Source organism: Rhinichthys klamathensis, unplaced genomic scaffold, assembly GCF_029890125.1.
Source record: "Rhinichthys klamathensis goyatoka isolate OS25496 unplaced genomic scaffold, OSU_Roscu_1.1 h1tg000240l_1, whole genome shotgun sequence".
NCBI classification, from domain to species: Eukaryota; Metazoa; Chordata; class Actinopteri; order Cypriniformes; family Leuciscidae; genus Rhinichthys; species Rhinichthys klamathensis.
The window spans coordinates 460490-480967 of NW_026606762.1; the positions used below are offsets into that span (position 1 = coordinate 460490).

At 40.0% G+C, this 20478-nt stretch overlaps 1 protein-coding gene across 1 annotated transcript in view; it reads left to right on the forward strand.

The window, feature by feature from the left end:
* LOC130100351 (polyamine-modulated factor 1-binding protein 1) overlaps window positions 1–20478 on the forward strand; it is a 239432-nt gene that overhangs the window by 46126 nt on the left and 172828 nt on the right. Inside the window, exon 2 of the mRNA XM_056265779.1 lies at window positions 10186–10271. Coding sequence (XP_056121754.1) covers window positions 10200–10271 — 72 coding nt within the window. The 5' untranslated portion in view covers window positions 10186–10199. The remainder of the gene's footprint in view (window positions 1–10185; window positions 10272–20478) is intronic.

Below are 20478 nucleotides of genomic sequence, written 5' to 3' on the forward strand. Positions count from 1 at the left end.
GCGACATTCTTCCCACTTTCTCATCTTTAAGCTTTTTGTTCATTATTAAATAAAAAGGAGCACAAGGCTTCTGAGGCAACAAGAGGAATCCATTATGCAAATCGCCTGTTATTTGCATAATGTCTTATGCCAGGAATATGCAAATGAAGCATATAATGTATGAGTGCCTGCATCTGTCTCAAAGTGTTCCCATAAGTTACAGAGAGAAAAAAAATGTATATATATATTTTTTTTGTTCGTTCTCTCTGTTCTACTTCCCAAACTGGCAAAGATGACAAGCATGGAAAACAAGCACAAAGTGCATTCTCACAGGCTATCTACCGTCAAAGAGTGAGAAAACTTGGCAGCTGGTGGCTAGGAGACAGGGGAGGGGACGTGGGGATGGCAGATATGGGGAAACTGGCACAATAAATTGCTTTTCAAAAGGGCGGTAGCAGAAGGCACTATTCTAAAACAATTGAGCGTGTTAGCACGACACAAAAAGAAAGGGAAATGCAAATGTCAACAAGCCTCATTTAGGGGGAAGTTGGAAGTTCCCCGCCGTCCCCCCACACTATTGGGTGCCGTCCTGCCCACTTGGCTGGGCGTGTGTGCCCCTCTGAGGAGCTGCCAGCTTTGCTTCTTTCCCCACAGGAGTGTCTGCGGAGTCATTCGTGATGTTGGCTGCGTACTGCAGCTTAGCTAGAGAGAGGGAGAGAGAGAGGGACGTAGAGAGAAGCTTCATGAGGAAATGTAAATGCATGAGTACGTAAGTATGTGAGAGCACGGGCTCCTCCGGCACCCAGGAATGCCAATGCTGCCTCGGCCAGCACAGCGATGCTGAGAGCGGGGACCATCGCCGTCGTTGTCGTCGGGCATTCCCTGCTGTCTGCAATCTCGCTAATTACATTCATTATTACCTTTTGCGTTTGGCTCCTCGCAATCACTGGCCTGTTTTGCATACTTGATCGTGACACACTGTTGTACAAGAAGAGGGAGGGTGTGTGGTAGGAGGAAAAAATTGTCTGTATTTTGTTTTTGGTACAGTTGACTGGAGAAGTGATGATCGTTTTTCTATGTTCATCGCAAGGCCTCCTTTCAAAGCGAACAAACTTCAGATGGTTTTTTTTCTTGGGATTCTTCAGGACAACTTCAGGATTTTGCCCGTATGTTGTGTCTGGAACTACTTCCTTTGGATTGGGTATGAAGTTGGCATGACGGTGTGCTCGCTTTCCCGGATTACTCGTTGCCCTGGGGATGTTCTCAATCCCTTTTGTAATATATCCACAGAATTTTACAGCCAAGTGTGTGCTTAACTGCTTTCAGAGCCCATTGTACACTACATGACTGCTAAGACTGATGATCCAGAGGTCGTGTGGCAGTCTGGCAACTGCTCGGAGCAGTGCGTGGGCATCTGGATGGGTATGAGAGGGTTTTCGGAGGCTGAGTGTACGGTGCTGGAACTCTTGTCCTTGGTTTCAGATCGATCTGATGGCTGTGGCGCTCTGTCTCGGCAGGTCTCCTGCTCTGAGATTCTGAGAGCCATTGTTAATTAAAGCGACGAGATCATTATCCACATTCATTTCATTCGCCTGGAAATTTTTGCTTTAAGATATGATTTCGTTTGGGTCATGAATATTAGCGTGATGTAATTGGGAGATTTTTTTTTTTTTTTTTTTTGCTAATAGCAATTCCTTTTCTTTTTTTTCTTCTTTACATCGCCGTTAAGCCTTCATCTTAATTATGCAGAGCAGACGTTTCATTATTCGCTTGCATACTGATGAGATTCGTGGAGAAAATGATTTTTTTTTTACAGCCGTTTCGTGAATTAATGGTTTGTGAGAAGATGTGTATTTCTTTTTTTCTTTAAAGAACATTTGTTAAAAAAACACAAATGGCATTTTAATGAATACAGGACATTTCTAAATTGTAAAGCGGGATTTATACAGAACAAAAACAGTGTGACTGTTACTTCCTCACAATTATCAAGCTGTTTTCTGTTTCACATGATGCTTTTGTAAGCATATGCTATATGTATCTTCATTTACTGTTCACCTTCATTTGTTAAACCAAAGACAAGTTTGAATGTAGTTTGGCTAAGAAAAGGGATTAAAGAATTTAAATACCTCAAATGATATTTGTGTTTTTTCCTTAAAAATAAACACTGACATTTCTTAAAGTCAAGAAGAGAAAGACATACAATTTGAATGAATAAAAACGCCTGTTCATTTAACTCTATAACATGAGTCAGCAGTTCACGAGGATGCTAAACTCTTCCCTTAAGATGGCAACCAAGAGGAGAGACATTGGAATAAGAATTTAAGTTACATGAAGTGAAATAAAACGTTGTCTGTCAATGGTTAAATGATTTGTTCTCTCTGTGCTTGAGAATAAGTAATCTGTGCTTGAAGATCTGTAATGCTGAATTTTGTGGAATTAGCTAATATAATAAAAAATAATTCTACAAAAATGTTTTTTAAAGTAAAATCATTTTTATTTATTGCATACAATAGTTTTTGAATAGAAAAAATAATAAGAAACTAAATTTTAATTTTGCTAATGTAAACATTCATAATTTCTACAATAAGATGGAAACATTCTTCATGATAGATCACGATAGTGTGTCAGGTTAACATCTTTTTGAAGTAATTTGTATGCAGTGGTGTGCAACATAATCTTTAAACCGTACTATATGAGAACAATACACTCGCATACACAACAAAAAAATGTCCCTATGTGCTAGTGAAAATTAGCGCTATATTGGGATCGCTGTATAATTGTTCAGTAATTACAGTTCGTTTTTTTTTTACATTGCCGTGAAGCCATTGTCTTATGCAAAGCAGACAGTTCATTAATTGCTTGCATACTAATGAAACCATTCAATCAAACCTCTTCTAGCAGAACGATTAACATGCTTGCTTTATAAAATCACCGCACGGTAATGCTTTTAATCAGAAATTTTTAGATTACAGTTTCATGGAAATAGTTATCCTCGAAATAAATAAACTAATAAGTAAATAACTAAAAAAATTGTGTTTTTTTATATTAATTGACTCTTTAATGTCAAGCCAATTTGAATGTGTACTCTAACACACTTTCAAAATCATTTATCTTTTAACGGAGCAGTCGAGTTGGCCTTGATTGTCTTTGTGTAAAAAGCATCTCTAATCCTTGCTTCTGTGTTGTGTACTTGACTGCTCTGATCAGAGCACACTAATGAAGATATATACACAGTGTTTGGTAAGATGAGAGGAGCCATGTCAGGGCCACTCTGCTTAATTGTGTGTTGTGCAGTTTATTATCAGTATTAAGTAATGCCAGGTTCACACTGTATGATTTTGGCCACAAATTTTGAGAATCCTAAAAGATTCCTCTAATCCTTGGCCAAAATCTGAAGTCTTTGATTGCTAGTTTGAAATTTTCGCCGATAGCCGATTAATGACAATTGCGATAAAATTTGACCTCCAACGAAATTCTGGCAGTGTCAGAAGTTTTGAGGCGCAGTCCTGCAGTGTCACTTTCTCCTACGACAACCGTTGAATCAAAAACCAATAGGAGCACAGAATCTGATGATGCAATTAGTGAGACAACAACAAACCATCACTTGCTCCAAACTAGGGATGCTAACGATTAATCGACGATCGAGTAATTGTCGATAATTTAATCGATAAAACTTGATGGTTGTTTTAAGTGAGGGTATCATTAGAGTGCGTAGTTTTAAGGTGCATGGAAAAATGAAGCAAGCGCGCCGTAGATATTCTGTGTATTAATGTCTTCAAACCGTGCAATGGAAGGCTAGCTGGCTAGCTTAGGTAGGCTAGCTGTTTATTTTGAAACATAATTAACCAATGGTCTAAAAAACCCTCCAAACAAGTGATTTTACTGAACACAAGAACTACTTGCAAGTGTAAACGCCACAATAAATGTACTTAGAATAAACAAGTAATAATATCCTGGTTGATGAGTGATGATCTTCCAGTGCTGTTTCAACTGTGTGATCCTATTCTATTGTGCATGCTTAATCAAGACCTCTCAATCTGAGTGATCAAACCAATCCAAGCGCACTTCAGCCGTAACACAGTCCCCAGTTGGTCTCCACACATCGTCCCTACCCACTATACCCACCTACCATACCCGAGATCCAGTTTCCATTGGTTGAACTTTCAAATTGCTCTGGAAAATGTTCTCGCCGCGATCAGATCCCGGCAGTCCTGTAGCTTTAGCCAAGCAGCATGTCATTTCACTCCGTGATCTAAGCATCGTCTTGTTGTTTTTAGACTCGTTCGAGACCACCTGTTCTAAATAAAGATATGCGATCTACTATGCTATTTTGGGAAGCTACAAACCAAAGCGTGGCACAAAAGCATCACATGCATATTGTCTACACTGTTTATTTCACACTAATACTTGGTATAGTTTGGTCTCTAACTGAAACAAATATGCTTGTTGTAATCTGCTAGTTGAGACGTTTTCAACTATGATTACTATAATTTTACAGTTCACATTTTGAAATAAAGCAATAAAGCAGTTATTTTTTCATGCTATGAAAAACGAGCAATTCTAATATGTCAGCAAATTTAATAGCACTTATGGCCATATGGTCATATAAGCTTCTAAGCTTTAAAATGACACCTATTTATTTTGTGTTAGTTGCTGAGTAACATGATAACTTAGTAGTGCCCCTGCTTCATATTTGAGAGGTTAAGGTTAACAATTAATCTATTATTTGATTGTTAATTTTAACGATCGATTATGGGAATTTATGTCAATTGAAGTGACGTGAGGGCCAAGTATGGTAACCAATACTTGGAATTTTCCCCCTGCTTTTAACCCATTTAATTTACTGTTCACCCATTAGGAGCAGTGATCAGTGAACACACACACTGCAAACCGTGGACACACACACCCGGAGCAGTGGGCAGCTATTTGCTGCGGTTCCCGGGGAGCGATTGGGGGTTGGTTGCCTTGCTCAGGGGCAGCTCAGCCGTGGGTATTGCTGGAAGAGAGCGCTGTTCATTTCCCCTGCCAGTGTTGAGAATCAAACCTGTGACCTTCGGGTTACAAGTCCGACTCTCTCTAACCATTAGCCTTAGCCATGATCAAAATTAACACTAAATTAACACTTTGTTTGCTAGCCGCAGTCTCACAGTTACCGAACATGTCACAGATTGATAATGTAAACACCGGATGAGTCTTCTTGCGTGAGTCCGTTTTGAACACATCTCGACTGCCGTACCACACACCCACAGTGTGACATGGCTTACAGCGGGGATCATGTTCGTACAGTCTGACAAGCAACAGTCGTAAAGGACTATTATAAATCGTACAGTGTGCACCTGGCTTAAAGGGATAGTTCACCCCAAAATTAAAATTCTGTCAGTAATTACTCACCCTCATGTTGTTCCAAACCCCATAAGACTTTCGTTCATCTTCGGAACACAAATGAAGATATTTTTGATTAAATCTGAGAGCTGGATCACTCCTCCATTGGCTTCTAAAGGGATCGAAACTTGCCGGCCCAGAAAAGTTTAAGACATCGTTTAAATAGTCCGAGTGAAATCTCGCGGCCCACAGAGAAGGAAATGAATAGTTGAATAAAGTAAAGTCATTATTTTTGTATGTTTTTTGTGCAGAAAAAGTATTCTCGTCGCTTGATAAACTTAAAATTGAGCCACTGTAGTCACTCGGACTATTTTAACGATTTTAACTTTTCTGGGCCGGCAAGTTTCGATCCCTTAAGAGGCCTATGGAGGAGTGATCCAGCTCTCAGATTTAATAAAAAATATCTTAATTTGTGTTCCGAAGATGAGCGAAAGTCTTACGGGGTTGGAACAACATGAGGATGAGTAATTACTGACAGAATTTTCATTTTGGGGTGAACTAACCCTTTAACTTAGTTGACTACAGTCAATAATAGTCACATTTAACAGTTTGTTTATTTATGAGGTATAATATATAAATACCTAATATAATGCAGAGATGCATTATCAGTAGCTTTAGTTAGTTTTCAACGGTGGAAATGTTTTAGTTCAGTTTAATTTAGTATTGTGTTGTGTTTCATTGCAGTCTTGGCCCAGCAGGAAGTGCACAGGCCCTGACACAGTGGTGATTATGTGTGCAACCCAAGTTTGAATCTGGCTGGTCCATTTTCTGATCACATCCCTCCTCCCCTTGCTCCTGTCCTATCCTGTCTCCTTCCTTGCTCTCTTTAGCCCTATTCGGACGGGATTAGTTTAACAAGGGTAGATGGAGTAATGCAATTTTACCACAGGACGTCTGTGATAATAATGGCCAATTTGCACAAGATACGATATCTCAGTAAAACTAGCAGAAGTGAGAGGGGTAACTTGATTTACGCAACGCCCTCACTTCCTGTCATCATGTGCGTATTACGTTGCTTCCTGATAACACGTGCGCAAACACATATAGTCTATATATATAACCTGTATTAGGTCCGGTCGAATGGTGTTTTAATTTAATTCTGATTGGACTATGTTGGTAATAGGCACTTACCTAAAGCTAAAAGGAGTTTCGTGTCTCTGACAAGTGCTTTTGACCTTTTTTGATCTGAATGATATGCGGAAAACACTTGAGTTTTGCCACAGACTTAGACTTAACAGATATTAGTCCCACCGCCTAGAGCGCAACTGAATGCTTCAAGCGCCTCCATACTTGAAAAACCGTGGAAAACTATTAAAATGGGAAATGAGGGAACAAAAGTTAACCCGAATGCTTATTAAATAACATTAACAAAGGTCAATAAATGCTTTAAAAATATATTGCTCATTGATAGTTCATGTTAGTTAATGCATTATTATCTTAATGTTTATAAATGAGACCTTCATGTAAAGTGTTACCTTAATTTCTGTAATAAATTACTCACCCTGTCATTCCAAACCAATGGGACTCTCTGTTGCCTAAAACACAAAAAGAAATATTTAGCATAATGTCAAAGCTGCTCTTTCCCTTCAATGAAAGTGATAAATGCTGACCATAGATGTTCCTGGTCTTTATCCACTTTTATTGTATGGGGGAAAAAACAACAACAACAACAAAACAAACGCTTGGACAGGGTTTGGAACAACATGAAGGTAGGTGAGCATGATGGCAATTTTTTGACAATCTCCCTTTAAATAAAAAAGGTAATTATCTGCCTTTAAGTGTCGCAGGGGTTCTGATATTTCTGTCATCTTGTAGTTTGACCCATTAACGGATCTGTGACTGAGTAAAGCAGTGTCCTTTTAAAGGAACACTCCGACTTTTTGGGACTTTAGCCTATTCACCTTATCCCCCAGAGTTAGATAAGTCCATACATACCTTTTTCATCTCCGTGCGTGCTATAAGTCTGTTTGACGCACCCACCGCTAGCCTAGCTTAGCAAAAAGACTGGATGTAAATGGTTGCAGCTAGCATACTAATCCAAATAAGTGACAAAAATAACGCAAACATTTTCCTATTTACATGTTGTGATTTGTATAGTCACAGAGTGTACAAAAAACAGTCACATGAGACAGACATATTTTAACCGTATAAATACTGGGAACTATATTCTCTGAAGGCGAAGCACTGCTACTTGGGCGGAGTGATAACCGCAGCACCTGAGACGCGTTCTCTGCTCCACACCACGGAGCATACAAAAGGTATGTATGGACTTATCTAACTCTGGGGGATAAGGTGAATAGGCTAAAGTCCCAAAAAGTCGGAGTGTCCTTTTAAATTTTCTGCACTTTAATTTGAGTTAACTCACGAATGTAAAAGATACTTTTAATGAAAACGATTCAAGGTCAGTCTTACACAATTTCACATATGTCCGGGTCTGAACTTTTACAACGTCTTCCATTCATTACAGTTCGGCTGGGCGCTTGAGATGTGTTCTTTTATACCACTCGAGAGTGAATGAGACGTGGTACTTGATTACACCCCAATCCATGCGCGCTCCTTCACATTTGCTGTGCACCTTGACCCCTCGCTGCATGTCACATGGCTATGATTTATTTCACAAGATGCTCTCCTATAAAACTGGCAATCTAGCTTCAGCTGTGTGAAGGTTTTAGCATGCTGAGTAACAGCTTCGTAGAGCACAAAGACACAAATAGGACCAGGCTATGAATAATTGAGGTGGCCCTTGGAAAAGATGGAGATTGGTGCTCTCTGAAAGGACCTAGACTGCTCTCTGTCATGGTAATCACATAAGTGACTCAAAACACTTCAAGTAAACAATCATCCATTCACGGGTGGATAGAGAGGAGCAGCTTGCTTTGTGTTTGATGTTTGACGTTCAGTGTGGGGATGTACACAACTACATATTCTCAAAATCAAGTCGGTTGCGCACTTGTTGACGTACCCATTTGCATGTGTATGGCATCTATGGCTGTAGCGGCAGTGCTTTAAAGAGGACAAACTTAAGGATGCGACTTGACATAGATTACCGCACAGTTTAGCTGTTAACACGGTAATTAAAGACTTGCTACTAAAATATAAACTACAAACTAGCCTAATCAATTAGTCAGCTGTTGGATGACTAAAGTTATTGGAGCACTGAGACCTTGGCTGTCTCTTGTAAAGCCTGATACTAATTGCATGTGATTGATTTGTTTCAGACACATTGGAAACAAGGGCCTCTACCTACATTTCTATAAGGGGCTGTTTACACGACACCGTTTTCAATTAAAAAGGGGACATTTGTATGCATTTTGGACGTTCATTTACACGACAACAGCGTTTTGGGTGCGTAAAAACGCAAACTTTTGAAAACGGGTTTCAGAGTGCAAGTTTTTGAAAACGGTCTCCGTGTAAACAACAAAAACGCGAATCTGACGATGACGTCATGCACGTGCATATTACAAAGGTAAAATTTTGCTCCGTTTTAAGCAGATCGTTGTCGTGTAAGCGTACCCTAAAACACCATAAATGAATTCACTGCAGATTCCAGCTGAAATGAACACTAAAGGCGGTAAAACGCCAACAACTTTAATTTTTCATTTCCACAAATTATGAGCACAGGAGCAGATTATGGAATAATAAAGACTTATTTTCACGCCTTATGAACTCAAAACCCACATGATTTATAAACTAAAGCCCCGTTCACACTACACGCGACTTTGTCGCTGCAATTCGCCAGTCGCTGGCGATGAGGTCGCTAGTGGGCGTTCCCACAACTGGTTGCCTAGTAATGTTTGTGAGTGACATTCACGGATGTTACTCTATGTTAGACAACAAAAAATACGTTTTCTTGCCGCTACAAACAAATATTTCGGAAGGAAAAGTCTAAATATAAATGGAATCAGTACATAAAATGCATAATATTAAAGATGAATGAGAAACAGTGAGTGCTCTTTGCCATCGCGGCTATTTAACTGCAGAAAACGGGCAAATACCGTTCTATCTGGGTTCCCGAAACCATTCAGGCATGGAGTCAGTACGGTGAATACCACTGTATGTAACCGGATATATATTATAAATAAATGGACAGTTTCTGACTGCTATTAAACGACCTTCTCGTTCAACTTGCCTCGGTCAGACTCAGCACTGAAGAGTGACGCGCTCCACTGACTTCACTCCTATTGGTTGTCGCTCCCGAAAGTCGCTCTGCATTTGCATAAAGTTAAACAGATCTCAACTCTGTCGCGTCGTCAGACACGCCCCATCTAGTCGCCAACGGTCGCTGTCGCGCGTGTCGCCGGAAGTCGCCCGCTCACCATTGAAATGAATGGTATCGCGTAGCTTGGTCGCGTGTAGTGTGAACGGGGCTTAATATTAACGTTTACATCACATAACCAGCTCCATGTTTGTACTTTTCTAACCTGGTACAGAATTGCACTTGAAACAGTCCTGTGAAACACGAGTCACGATAAAAGATCTCAAAGACTCACCAGCGCCACTCATCGGACATTTAATTTCCGAACTGCCGCGATACGTACAACAATCAACACAAAACTTTGTCAGATTCATGTTCATCAGTTTCAGATAAAACTGAATGCTCTTGTTGCGCTTCTCACTGGAGATTTCACTTATAAAGTGTTGCAAAATTAGCTAGAAGCAACGTTTTTGGCACAAATTAAGCCATTGGCCCGTTTTTCCGCTTGGACTGGATTGATCTGAAGCTATAGCCTACTTTATGTGAGTTATTGCTGACGTATTCATTTTCATTTAGCTAAACCTGAACACTGATCTGGCGTCTCTCTGTCTCCCTCTCCCCACTACTAGATGTCTGAGATTTGATGGAATCCAGTCGGGATTTTGTACTGGAGCAGCCTGAGGAGTCTCTCTCAGATCAAAGCACCAAAGCTAAAGTAAGTTTCAAACTATTGATTTCCATGAAGCTTGAATCAGCTTTCTCTGTTGTGACAATCATTGTGTTCCAAACCTTACTGAACTGTCTCACTGTGTACTGTCTCACTTACTTTTCTGAGGAAGTAAACTTGCTCGGTAGCTCACCTGGTACAGCATTGCACTTGTGATGCGAAGCACTCAGGTACGAGTCTTGTGAAGCACAAGTCACAATAAAAGACTTAACTTTTTATGTCACATTTGCTTTTATTAACACTCGGTTAGGTTTAGTGTAGGTGGTACGTTATTTTCGAACGCGATAGAGCATTAACCTTTTAGCGACACTCACTGGACATTTTATTTCTGAACTGATGCAATATTAACAAGTAATTTTTTGGAGTATCATTTTGCAGAAATGTCGCCTCAGGCACTTTTTATCAACGAGCCTGGGTTGAATAGTCCAGTTTGTAACCGTTTTTCATCGTTATTATTCAGCCCTGAATACAACACATTTAGAATTAAAATTTTTCTTGATTCCTTCCACTGTCTTGGGATGAACATTTTTAAAGAGTTTGTCACAGTGGATTGCCTTTTCCGTGAGAGAAAAAAACTAAAGGCATCTTATAAGGCAACATAATTGTTCTACCTTCTTTTCCAGTGTAGTTTCAGGATTGTCAATGCAGGTACTGTAAGTAGCTTACTAATTGTCGCAATAGACCCATTTTTTACATGACAACAGCCACTACTGACTGGAAGCCACTGTGTGTTGTTGCATATGTGACCTCATTCCCGTTCCTCTGCTTTCCATCTGCTAAATGGAAAAACCCATGTGCTCCCATGTGTCTTTATTCAGCGTATTGCACCTGCCCGAGCGTAAGGAGGACCTGAAATGCATAGATACCCCTGAGGGTATCTGATGCTTGGTTAGGCAGTTATGTTAACTATAGCATGCCATAAACGCCTACATAAGCAAAGGACTGAATAATTCACAGTGCTTGGCAGATCTGTAATTAATAGTATCTCTCCATAATTCATCTATGCTGCCCATGTGTGGTAAACAGAGCTGGCCCAAAATGAGGCGAGAGAATGAGCTGACCTGATGCTCAGACCCAACATGTCCATGTTCCTTCATTTAGCCTTCTGAAACCTAGAAGGAAGGTGATGTCCTCATGAATACCGTACATATATGTATACATGTATGGGCACTTGTGTGCTAATGTTAGCATAATTATTGCTTTTAGGTGTTTTTTGTGTGTGAGTGCGAGAGCGAAATCCAGCAATCTTAATAGGAATCCACATGATCTGGAATTTCATGTGAGAACAGAAGATTTCCCTTTGCAGATTTTGCAACAGGTTCCAGTCGCTCAGATTCGCCACGTTGACCAAAAGAAAGTTGCTTGGTTTGAAAGTGACTTCTGCATGAGCTGTGCTACATACTGTACATCGCTACACTATTGACAAGGGACATTTTTGCCTTCAGAATTTCTCTAATGTGACCATGCCTTAAGAGAATATTCGGGGTTATTTATTAACAAATGTTGGTTTGTTTTGAAATGCTTTGTGAAAGCTGGATAAAATGCAACATTGTACTAGTTTTCTCAAAAGTTAGTGTACTTGCTCACAACATTAAAGTCGGCATGAAATTAAAATTATTTTTCAAAACAAAATGTTTTGACCTCATATTTTTTGTCCTAACTAATAAATGGCAATAGCTTTCATTCATTTGCCTCTGTTTGTCTCAAAATTCAGTCCACAATCAATGCATAGAACCCAAGTCCCCATCTTAATTGTTTTTGTTACATTTTGATAATCCGTTACACTCGGATGTACGTTACAATATATAATAAATTAATAATATATAAAAATATGTAATCAATCGTTTTCAATCTACTTTAAAAGCTGTTAGCTCACTGGAATTCATGTTTTAATCTGACCCAGGTCATATCATGATCCTATTCCCCTCCACTTCCTCTATTTACTAACTTATCTTTAGTAAAATGCTTTATAAATGTGAGCGTCACATTTCTGCTTTACATTAGTCTTCTTTCCATAATACACATTTTTAATTTTGTGTAAATTTGATATTCAATGATTAACACCAATGACATTTTCACATTAAGGGTCCTATTTTAACGATCTGAAACGCAAGTGTCAAAGCGCAAAGCGCAAGTAACTTTGTGGGCGGATCTCGGCACTGTTGCTATTTCCCCGGCGGGATAAATGCCTCTTGCGCCTGGCGCAAATCTAAAAGGGGTTGGTCTGAAGTAGCTTCATTATTCATAGGTGTGGTTTGGGCGTACGTGAAATAAACCAATCAGAGCGTCATCTCACATTCCCTTTAAGAGCAGGTGCGCGTGTTGCATGGCGGATTGCTATTATAACGGCGGATTTACCAGGCGCGCGCCAGGAGCGGTTCACAGCCGAGGAGACCGGCGTTCTTGTCAGGACCGTGAAAGACAGAGAAGTGACGTTGTATGGGGATGGGAGAAACCCACCCAAATCAGCGTCGGTTAAACAGGCGTGGGAGAAAAAAAAAAAAATTTTTTTACATCTTCAATGATTTCCCTCATGTGTTAATATTTTTCCTTGTTATAATGTATGATTTGCAAAAATAAAAACTGCTGCATCTGTGTTGATGAGAGAATCAAAGTGGATGCGCGTTGTGCACCCGCTACATTATGGCCAAGCATGCGCGCTTAAAATAGCATTATGAACAACGCGCAACGCGCCACTGACTTTAGACTAGGTTTTTTCTGGTCCGTGGCGCAATTGTTTTATAGAACAGCAAAATAGCATGAGGGAAAGTTTGCGCCGGAACACGCCTCCTCTTTGCGCTGAACCGCCCCGGGGAGCGCAAGTGTATTTCTTAGTTAACCGACGTGTGTCTGTGGAGGGAAAAGTCCGCTTTGCGCGGGTGCAAAATAGGAATGATACATGCGTCAGTGTACAAAGTCATTTGCGCCGGGTGCAAGATAGAGCCCTAAATGTTAAAGGTGCACTATGCAGGAATTCCGTTTTTGTCAAACGGCGACTCCTAGAGCTGCTGTGGAGTACTTGTACTGTCGTAAATAGCACTCACGCAGAGATGGCTCTGCACTCACGGCCTGATCCCCTCCCCCTGTACACTGGTACCTGTTCAGTAGGATGGAACAGAGAGCTGCATGGGTCCGATTTTGTAAATCCGCACCCGCCCGTACCCGCAGTGCTTAAAACCGCATCCGACCCGTTTTCCGACAGCAGCACTAATTGAAATCCGCAACCCGACCCGACCCGCTTAAAATAGAACCGAGACCCAACATGCACCGGAAATAAAATCAGTTTAGCCAATCACATTATAGACACACTTTTTTCAAATTTGTATTGCCTTTGGCGGCTTGCCTTAAGACAAGGACAACAGCCGAAGCTGTCAAAAAGCCGATAGCCTATACAGAACATGGCTAACGTTATCACAAAACAATGCAATTTCGTCTAGCACATCAGACAATTTCACACCACACATAGGCCTACTTAACAGTTTTAAATTAGACAGTAACAACAGTGTAGGCTATGTGATAATTTTAAATGAAAGAAAAGTCCAGTTGTATGCGAATCCTAAACGCTACATACACCGTCTTGAGTTTCGATGAAGTATTGTCGACAACTTTATAATCTCCTCAGCAGTTCGAGTGGTTGTGATTTTTTAAAAGTTAATGTAACGTTAGGCCTAGAGACTCATGGGAGGGCGCGGGCTCAAATAAACTAAAAACAAATATTTTATCAACTTGAAATACAGGGCAGGCATAGTTTTGTAGATGTGTTCCTAAAAATATGCATTTATTTTTACATTTGCACGTGACTGGTTTGAACCCGTGTTTAGACCCGCGTTTCCCCGTGTCCGACCCGACCCGCATCCGTATCCGACACAGTTGGATATTTTTCACCCGTTTGAGCAAAATTTGCGGGTCACCCGCGGGTACCCGAACCCGTGCAGGACTCTGGGATGGAAGCTGTAACGAGTTGAAATAAGGTGTGGCCCCTTTAAGAGCTGCACGCGCCCTGCGCGCCCTGTTTAACTGTCGGCAGTCTGTATTGTATGTGCGCCTCGAACACCACATGTATACGGCGCCGGGTTATTTCTGTTTGGTGCTTATTTTATCCGAATTTTATCCGATCTTTTTTTGCCGTAAAGCAATTCGTTACATCGCGAGACCTGATATCACGCGACACTTCCTGATGCTGCGGCCGGCGGCTCGCCGGCTTAAAGTTGCAAGTGTGTTTTTTCCGCTCACATACGATAGGGGGGTGCGAAACGACCACCATTCAACCCGAAAAGAGTAATATAACCATTCCAATGACTCCGAAGCTGTTTGGTTGAGGTAAAAAACCTGCATAGTTCACCTTTAATTGATTTTTGAGATATAGCTTCATATAGGATACAGATCGCAGTCCAAAATGATTATGCAATAAGAAAAGTTGATGTTAATTTGAGTGAAAGTCTTAATTTCTTTGATAGATGCGCCCTGCTATGCGGCTGGACTCCACGTTCACAGACGATGGTGGGGCATTAGAGCTGCTATTGATCTTGCATATTTAAACAGCTCCAAACTAAGAGAAAGGCTTAAAAGGGCACAACTAATTAGTCAGTCGTCAATAATTGACTCTAAGATGCAGAATGACTGGAACTGGCTTTGATTGAAAGGCCCGCTTATCTTTTACAGATCTGAATGAGGAGGGTTTTTTTTTCTTTTCCTTTCTCAAGCATTCAGTGTGGAGGGAAGTGAGTAGAAGAGAGCTCTGTTGAGTATGAATCATTAACTTAAAGCGGACCATGTCTGTTTCATCAGTCATTGAATACTTACTAATAGACTGTCAAATTGTTGCCTCTGGGTTATGCTGTGATAACCTTGGCCTCAGTCCATACATACACGCATACGAGATGTGCTCTGGCAGGGAATCGGGTGATGTCAGCTGTCAGCCTTGGGGACAGTGGTTCAGTTTAGTGTCTAGCCCCTCCTTTAGAAGTCTGCCAAACATGAAGTGATTCCCAAAGCTGTTTTCTGACCTCTGATTAGTCATGGTGAAAACCTTGTCCTGCACCATTTATGTTATAGTTACGAATGATACCTCAAATCGTGTGGCTTGCTGAGGACTCGTGTGCTATTCCTTTTCTGAGCAATCAGCTTTCCACCTACTGGATAATGAAACAAGCTAAAAAATCCAATATTTACATTGAAATAGAGACCCGAGGCATATCTATGGACCAGAATATCATATAGACTTGGGTCATATTTGATTTAGGTTAAAGAGCAACCACCTAGGTTCCCCCCTCCAATGTTCAAGTTAAGAAGATCTTGGAAACTTATAGTACTCTATATATTCATGCTGGTTTCATATGGTTTTGAAAGACTTTTATACCACAAGAAAAGTTTAAATTTAATGAAAATGTGATGTGTAAAAAAATATATAAATTCTAAAAACATATTTTCCTTACCATGCATTCATGTAAATGTACACATCTTAATCCTTATTTAAAAAAAAAAAAAATATATATATATATAATGCTGTAAAAATTATAATTACTTCATTTCTTGGTTCATGTTTTCTTCTCCACACAACCTTGATTTAGCATTTTCAAATATTAATAAAAAAGTGAAGAAGTTTTGATAACATACCAATTGTTTAAGGGAAAAAAAACTTTATTAAATCTTTAAAACATTTTTTTAACTGAAGAATTCTATTCTTCTAATGATTCCGACTTTATTATATCAGGACAACCCTGATATTTTAGACTTTTTTCCTGATTTACTGATTTTTTCCCTTAAATTAAAGAGAAGAGGTGTATTCAGGTCATTGTATATTTCTATGTTTTTCTTAGTAAATGAACAGATCTGTCAATGACCCCCAGAGCACCCTTGCAACCACACACATTTTCTTCATAGCATGTTAAAATCTAGTTACAATAGTGAGTTTTTGCAATACTGGTGTTTATTGAAGTCATCAGAACGATGATGTTTGTCCTTGTGCCATGTCACACAAAGGGGCCATACATGGGGTCATCACTGACCTCTCCCTCGCTCACTTTACCTCTAAATCTCATTTTCAGCGCCACGGCATTGTGTGCAGCGTGCTCTGGTGGCTAAAGGTGCTTGTTAAAAGCTATAACTTATCTCACGTTTGAAGCTAATGGGAAGAACACTGGCCACAGTGAAAAATAAATTAAATTTTTCCCCCTCTCCTGCGCTGCCCTTCTGACCCATCACGTAATATAGCAGTGGTGAGAGTATGCATTACATATCCGCGGCATTCGAATTTATCTGTACCGCACAACGCTGACTGATGCATTTGAAAATAATGTACTGCAGTCCCAACATTACAGGACCCTGTAACTAATGGACAGCTCTCGCCTGAGCTCGCCTCTGTATATCATTCAACTGCTGCACCTCATCAAGCCCAGAGTCCTTTACAGAGCAGCACACAACATACTTTACTTTCTCTCTTGCTCTTATGGTACGTGTCCACTAGATTGGAATAAATCTGCTCACTGCTGCTTTGGGTTTTGTCTCTAAAACATTCAGCGATTCAGTGGTTGTTGGTCTGTGATGGCTTTAAATAGTCATCGTCTTGACAATAGTCATCAATTTCTAGACTATAGGCACTTTATTAAATCTAAGATATTTCAGGACTTAGTTTTGCCTCAAATGCCTTTTATGAATACATTTTGTTTAATCTTTGAACCAGAACCAGACTTTCATTCTTAAAAGGATAGTTCAGCCAAGATTGAAAATTCCGTCATTAATTACTCACCCTCATGTCGTTCCAAACCCGTAAGCCTTTCGTTCATCTTCGGAACACAAATGAAGATCTTTTTGATGAAATCTGAGAGCTCCATAGACATCTACTCAACTATTACTTTGACGCTTCAAAAAGTGATCGTAGGAAATAGTTCCTTCACAGATTGTTATTCAAACAAAATGCATAATTTGAGATGTGGTGGGAATGGCAGTGTCATTTACATGTTGTGAATTATTTAATTTCCACAACACTATCAGCAACAAATAGAATTCCAAAAATAACAAAAAGTGAAAATGTGCATGACACAAGGCTAGAGTTTTTTTGCGTGGTTAATAGAGCTTTCTAGATTGTTACTGTAGGTTGTTCTGGGTGGTTGCAGATGTTCATGCTCTTTTCTAACTTTTCTTGTATATTAGCATGATCGGTTAAGATATTATTTTTCTCCACGATTAAAGGCCCGTTCACGCCAAGAAATATACTTTAACAATAACTACAGTATATTGGCATCCAATCCAAGGGATGATAATGTTTCGTTTATTATAAGCAAGCACTGCAGTAGACCATTCAGACACACTATTGTCATGATAATAGTGTGAACGTGATACACTTCTAGATTATTAATAAATTAAGTCTCAAGCTAGTTCTTTTTGATTATCTGTCTTGGTAATGATGTTGACGCTCTCAAGACTCAACCAAGGACATCTAGCATTTGCCAGAAGTGTATAACAGTACAAAGGGCTGTTCTGTTTCACTTTACCTTACCTTTTTTTCCCCCTACTTTTTTATTTAATAACATAAAATATGTATTATGTGAACTTATTTAATAATTATTGTCAAGGTTAAAAAATTGTCAAGACAAAAAAACATTCAAAACCTGCATACATAGTAAATCAGTCGCGCATCCGCATTCAGAAGGTAATACACGGCTGATGAGTCTTCTTTGAAGCACAACTATATCACGACTCTTTTGTCCCCATCCTCTTTCCACTGTCCCTATTTCCTTAAACAGTGTTTATCTGAAATTACCATGGCCAGCTGCCTGCTTAAGCCAAATCAGCCCAAAGAAGGAGAAGATGAAAAGGCAAAATGAATTCCATCCACACAGAGGTCAAAGAGACAGAAATGCATAGCAATGCAGTTTGGTCAGCAGGCAGGAGAAGATGGGATGCTAATAAGATCACAGAGAGATGGGGAGCTCGGGCCCCTGGGAAACGTATAAAAGTGTTGTCTGAACATTACAAAAAAGGACTAGCTGAAAAAATAATGATGCCTGCCTTAAGGTTTATTAATAATCAGACTTTTTTTTTGTCCAGAGGATTGTTATGGCCTGGAACCAGCACTAACCAAATCAGAGCAGATAGAGAAAGAAAGAGAAGAAAGAGAGAGAGATAAACCAAAAAACGAGAGTTGCTTTGATATGAGGCCTCTTCCTTCCAGTTCTGTCTAGGTGTTATGCTCAGCCGATGTGGACTCTCATTATCTGCACTCTCCTTTTACTCTTAATGGAATACTCAGAGGGTGCAGCAGCTAACGTTTGGCATGCTTTTCCTCCCAGACAATGCCCTTCCTCTAACAAAGGTGCACAGGAGCAGTACTTTGTAAGAGTACCTGAACAGGGCCTGCTCGCGTCCCCTATGGTAAAAGACCTGAAAGCTCTGTCTTGATGCCCTCAGCCTAATTGGAAAATTCATAGAATACCTAATGAAATGAGAGACCGGGATGAAGCATGTAGTATTTTGTATGGCCCATCAGGAAAGGCCAGTGCTGACCTGGCTTTATCATGCTGTGGATAACTTAAGTGGATCAAATCTCAGTTATGAAAGAGTAATGCAATTATAATGCAACAATGCGGAGTGAAGAATGCTGTGAGGAAAAGACAAATATCTTCTTAAACCCTGAGGGTGTGTGAAAGCCATAAGTCAGCAGTACCTCTGTCTAACCTGATGCGCATGCTTCACTTTAATGCTCATTTTAAGGTCTGCAAGTTTACTTACTTGGTTTTTCACAACCAATCCAGTGTTCTACCTAAATCAGCTGTTCACAACCATCTTCCTGAGCTGATGAGTTGAATGAATCGTGATTAGGGAGACCTCCAAAATGTGCCTTCATGAACAGGGCTGGAAACCACTGACCTAGATGACAATTTTGCAAAGTATGACTTGTTTCTGGATCTTCTGTTGGTAGTAGAACGACAGGTCCATGCAAACAAAAGTCCTAACATTCTTCTTAACCCAACCACTAAAGCCAGAAGAATGTTTCAGGATGGACAATTCTATCTGACCAAATGGCCATACCATCAATTAATTACACTTAGAAAAACTTAGAATGTCGGATTTTACACAAGGCATAAAAAACTATACTCTAGGCAAATGGTGTCGAGTCCTGCACCTGGAGGGCCACTTTCTTGCCGAGTTTAACCACAATCTGCTCCAACACAACTGCTTGAAATTTACTAGTAATCCCGAAGACTATGATTAGATGGTTCAGGTGTGTTTAATTAGGGTTTGAACTTTACAAAAAAATGTCCCTCCAGAACCAGGATTGGACCCCCCTAATGATAGATTGATGAGAATGTTTCACAAGTCTCAACGTCAAGCCTTAGCCCAACTCTAACCTCAATTCTAAACTTAAATTTTTTATTTTTGGTTTATAGCGGAGGTAGCCAGCCCTACTCCTGGAGGGCTACTACCATCCTGCAGAGTTCAGTTCCATTCCTAATCAAACACACTTTATCCAGCTGATCAAGGTGTTCAGGATTGCTTGAAAAATAACAGGGAGGTATGTTGGAGTAGGGTTGGAAATGAAGTCTGCAGGAGGGTAGCTACCTCAGGTTTATAGGAATATTTTTTGAAAAACCAACCCAGTCATACCCAGTGAAGTCTTATATGTTAAAGGTCGAGCAATATCGGTCTAGATTGTAAATATTTAGTTTGGCTTCATCCAGGTTCATACAGTGGGTCTGGTATCCACTGTCCTCTTGAGCTTGCTTCAGATGAATGGCATGGTGAATCAGACTTGAGAGTTTTAGTAATTGGCCTGTGTGGAAAACTTTGCTGGGAATGGTTTTAAACCAGGAAAGCACTGAATTGAATTCTGGGTGGTTAATGGTTAGTGATGCAGTATTTGAAGTTTGACCACACCTGATGCAAAATGGAACCTGGGAGTCACTGTCCCAAATTTAGCAAATCCCTACTGCCTCATTGTCTCCTGAAGTGGCCTTGTGCTGCTCACATTTATTAATGGTCCACTAGAGGATTTATTTTATTATTGGCTTTATTTCTTTTTCTGCATGTTTTCTGTCTGGCTATCATTTATAATTTCCCAAACTGCGTCCATTGCATCAGCTTGATTTAGATGGATCTGATGGAGTCAGAGTGTTGTTTTTTTTCATGGTAAATAGCTCGTGTTTCAATGTCAAGGCATTAACGGTAAAATTGTGCCTGGTATATTTTCATTTGC